Source organism: Trachymyrmex septentrionalis, unplaced genomic scaffold, assembly GCF_001594115.1.
Source record: "Trachymyrmex septentrionalis isolate Tsep2-gDNA-1 unplaced genomic scaffold, Tsep1.0 scaffold266, whole genome shotgun sequence".
Lineage (NCBI taxonomy): Eukaryota > Metazoa > Arthropoda > Insecta > Hymenoptera > Formicidae > Trachymyrmex > Trachymyrmex septentrionalis.
This window is the reverse complement of record NW_017305426.1, coordinates 137,712-142,318: the sequence shown is the minus strand read 5'-3', so window position 1 is coordinate 142,318 and position 4,607 is coordinate 137,712. Positions and strand designations below refer to the sequence as shown.

General features: G+C 34.4%; 1 protein-coding gene across 1 annotated transcript; it reads left to right on the top strand.

Moving 5' to 3' along the window:
• Positions 1-919: 919 nt before the first annotated feature.
• On the top strand, positions 920-4,324 carry LOC108749093 (prohibitin-2). The gene is made up of 6 exons (XM_018487612.1): positions 920-1,188; positions 1,817-2,079; positions 2,298-2,615; positions 2,850-2,927; positions 3,072-3,168; positions 3,920-4,324. Exons 1-6 carry the CDS (start codon positions 1,059-1,061, stop codon positions 4,105-4,107), a joined length of 1,074 nt encoding a protein of 357 aa, XP_018343114.1. The 5' UTR covers positions 920-1,058; the 3' UTR covers positions 4,108-4,324.
• Positions 4,325-4,607: the final 283 nt, after the last annotated feature.

The window sequence follows — 4,607 nt, the reverse complement described above, 5'->3', positions numbered from 1 at the left end:
AACAATACGAATAAACAGTTTTCATATTTTTACTTCTTTAATATATAGAGACTTTAATATACAGAAGTTTATGGCTTGAACTCTCTCTCTTTCTCTTTCTCATTCACTCTTCTTTCTCTTTTTCTTCTTCTCAATCTCTCTTCGTTTCTCACCGTTTTTTTGTCATCCTTGAATTGGATCTGATGTACGCTCTTAAAACCAATTACATTTGGCCATCTCTTCAAGTATGCGGATTAATCTTGCCTGGATTCCCTCTCATAAGGATCCAATCCAAGGAAATGAAAAAGCTGACGAACTGGGAGTTAGAAATGGTACTCGGACTTCAAGATTCCATATGCGGACACACTTGCGGAGCCTAAATCTATTTTTACTAGACAGTTCCGGAATCTATCTTGATGGTGAATTTTTGCAAAAAGGATTATTATATAAGCAATATTTTCGAGATTCCTCACCGAAGACTTGGTACGCCAAACTCCCTCTGAAAAGGGAGGAAATCATTTTAATCAACCGCATCAGATCTAATCATTATAATCTGAATGCAAGTCTGTTTCGCAAGAATATGGTTAACTCGGAGGCTTGTCCTTGCGGGGAGCCCCCGCCAAGATATCAACCATGTAATTTTTTACTGCCCTATCACTTCTCCTAAGTCAGCCAAACTCACTTCATTTTTATTAATAAAACTTTTCCGAACACTCCTAGAGATATTTTTCCCTTATTAAAGAAACCTTCTGTCAAAATGTGCCGCCTTCTACTGACTTTCTTCAAAGCCACCAATCTCCGCATTTGAACTTCTCCCGCCAGGCCTGGATCTCGGGGGCGCTCTCGGGGTAGGGAAAATAAAACAGTGATACCAACGTAGTACTTCTATGTTATTCACGATTTAGTTCTCGCTTCTTGCCGCTTAAGGTGACTATCTCGTTACTGGCCGTATCGACTCCGTGGTAGGAGTCGGGGCCATTCACGAGCAAAAAAGAAGTTGAATTGGATCTTGGATCGTGTCGTGCTGTCGGTGTGCTGTGTGTGGTTTGTCGATTCATTTTGCAGCGTGGTTTTTCGATATGGCGCAAAATAAATTCAACGAGATGGCCTCGCGCTTGAGCAAAGGCACAAATGGAGTGCCGATGAGTCTGAAGTTTCTCGCTGCTGCGGGCGTTGCGGCGTACAGCGTTTCTAAAGCCATGTATACAGGTTAACCTCAATCTCGTTTGCATTTTTATTATAATTATCACAATTATTGCTCTTCCTAAGTATTATTGTCTCTCTTGACTAAACAATGATCTTAACCATCAATTTAATTAACGAGCGACGTTTACACTTTCCCGTTCAATAGATATTCCTTCAGCCGCTCGTTACGAGCGGCTTTGGTTATGTAATTTGCAATGTAACTGACGCAATCTATTACATTTATACAGTACATACTTGTATAGTAGTTGTCTTTATCATACAAAGTTATTATCTCTGAATTTGCTTAATATAGAAATTTAAGAGAATCTCTTCATTTTAACTATAATACTGCGTTTAAATCGAATCTGAAAGATGGCTCAATCAGGAAGCTGAAACATGTAATAATTATTATTTATATTTAATTCACAGAGCATAATATATTTTATGTATTAATTTTGCAATATTGTATGATTATTGTAGCTGACTTTTACGCCCTTTCTAATCGTTATATTGTATTAAACATTAAGAGTCCTTTGTTCTTATTTAATTTTAATCTGTTGTTTTGTACGAATTAAAAGGATATTAAAATAATTATTCTTTGGGCTTTTTAAATTGATAAATTATAAGATGGTCAAATTTATGGCTTTTTCAGTGGAGGCTGGTCACAGAGCGATCATATTCTCTCGGCTAGGAGGTATCCAGAAGGATATCTTGACTGAGGGTCTGCACTTCCGCGTTCCATGGTTTCAGTATCCAATAATTTATGACATTAGAAGCAGACCTAGGAAGCTGTCCTCACCCACAGGATCTAAAGATTTACAAATGGTCAATATCTCGCTACGTGTTCTCTCGCGTCCTGACGCCAGCACACTGCCTTCCATGTACCGGCAATTGGGTCTTGATTATGACGAGAAGGTTCTTAGAACATTTATACATAAGAATGTTCAACTCTTTAATATCTCTGTTTTCTATATATTAATATATGCAATACAAAATTTCTTAAAGAGTTTCTATTTTTAAAATAGAATTATATATTGAAATTTACAACATTAATCTTGAAGACTAATTTTAATTTATGATGAAATTTAATACATAGTTATAGATCTTAAACTAAATTAAAATTAATAATTCAGGTATTGCCAAGCATTTGCAACGAAGTGTTGAAATCTGTTGTCGCCAAATTCAATGCCTCGCAATTAATTACACAAAGACAGCAGGTATCTATCATGGTGCGTAAGGAATTAACGGAACGTGCTCGAGACTTCAATATCGTATTGGATGACGTCTCGATAACAGAGCTTAGCTTCGGTAAAGAATACACGGCAGCAGTCGAGGCTAAACAGGTGGCCCAGCAGGAGGCTCAACGAGCTGCATTTGTAGTAGAAAGGGCCAAGCAGGAACGACAACAAAAGATCGTACAAGCTGAAGGAGAAGCGGAAGCAGCCAAAATGATATCCTTTACAAGAACAATTAATTTTTTTAGTCGATTAATGAAAACAATTGCTCTTGAAGAAAAAGATATAACTATTATAGTTCAAACTATTAATCTTTTGTTTACAATTGTTAAGCATTTAAATTTTGCACAATGAAATTAATTTAAATATTGAATTAAATTCGTAAGTTGCTAGTATAATAATGAAATGCTGCATTATTTTTGAAATATAAATGCCTTAACTCCAGTGCACCTTGGTCTGGCTGTTGGTCAGAATCCTGGATACCTAAAATTACGTAAGATACGAGCTGCACAGAATATTTCGCGTACGGTGAGCATCTTTATAAATGTGCAAACATTGTTGAATATAATATTTTGAAAGACGCAATGAAATTTTCATGAAAATTAATATTTTATATGCTTAAAAAACTTTGAAACATATTTATGTATATAATTATTGCTCGCTTTATTTCAGATCGCTAATTCTCAGAACAGAGTATTCCTCAATGGCAATAGTCTGATGCTAAATGTCCAAGAATCTACCTTTGATGATAGTTCGGATAAGTTGAAAAGTAAGAAGTAAAAATCGTCAAAGTGCGCGTCCTTTTTTTTTTATCTCGTCTCTTGACTTAAGTTTTTACTAAGCAATCGGCTTATGTGTATAATTATGTTGAAATACTGTGAATAAGATACGTCATGTGTTTTGAGCATGCGGATTATATATATATATATTTTTTTTTTCCCATCATCCTGCGTTCTCTTTTTCGCCCGTCCGCGTCTTCATGATCGTTCGCAGATATCTACTTATTTCACCATTGCATGTTCTAAATTGAATGAGTTGATCTCGTATATAAAACGATAAAGTAAATAATTATTAATAATCGATATCGAATATTTGGACTACAACATTGAGACGTTTAATAATTATGAGACTAGATTGTTAAAATTATTAAATGGAAGATGTTGCTAGTTTAGAGTATAGATTGTTAAGCTCAATTTTAAGGATTAAAAATATCTTATGATTAAAGTACCTTATTCGAAAAAAATATTTATTTCTATTTTTTTCACGAGACCTTTTCCCTTTTCTGTACTACAGAGCGAAGGTATGCAAAAGAAAAAAACTTTTCTAATGCACAGAAAGAAATATGAGTTCAAAAAGAGATAAAATCAAAGAATACAAAAAAACACATTAAGAATGCAACAAAAATTAAGAACTACAGTGAAAATAATATTCATAAAGAATTGTAATCTAATAATTTCTATGGGTACTTCGAGCTTGTCGCGCATAGGTTACACATAGACGCCCAATACGGGCTTTTTCAGATTACATGGGAGTGAGCTGGAAGAGCTGGGACGAAGCGGCCAACCGCGCCGTCCGGAGCCTGAATACCAGTTCTCATCGGGCATTGCAGACTGACGAAAGATCCGGCATCAAGACATCAGTACCCTCCGTCATCCCATTCCTCCTGGAATCGGCTGATGATAGTGCTAAACTGATAGTACCATTATAAACGAGACCTTCGACCCAAACTTGTTCTGACCAATCATAACTCCTTTTTGTTGTCCTATCGAAAAGTTGTCCTTTTATATATATTTTTGTGACTCCTGATGATGACTCCTGAGGAAAAATGGTACAATTGCGATATCTCGTTAAAGCTGTGTTCGTCATGACTATATATTTTTTTGCATTTCCTCTACATTGAAAATATTTATATATTCAAAGGAGAGAAACTAGAGATAAATGTGAATATACATACATATATTAAGGTAAATATATTAGATGAGAATGTTTTGATTAAAAAGCTTGATTTTTATATCGCTTTTATATTCTTTTTCTTCTTTACTTTTTTATTTTTCTATAATTTATACATATAGATATCATAACTACTCAATTTAAATGTTATTGACTTTCCATTATTTCTTTAAGTGTTTAATATTGATGCACAATCACAATGATGATTTTATCATTTATTCTTATAAAAAAATGAAATATAAAAAAATTTGAAGAAAA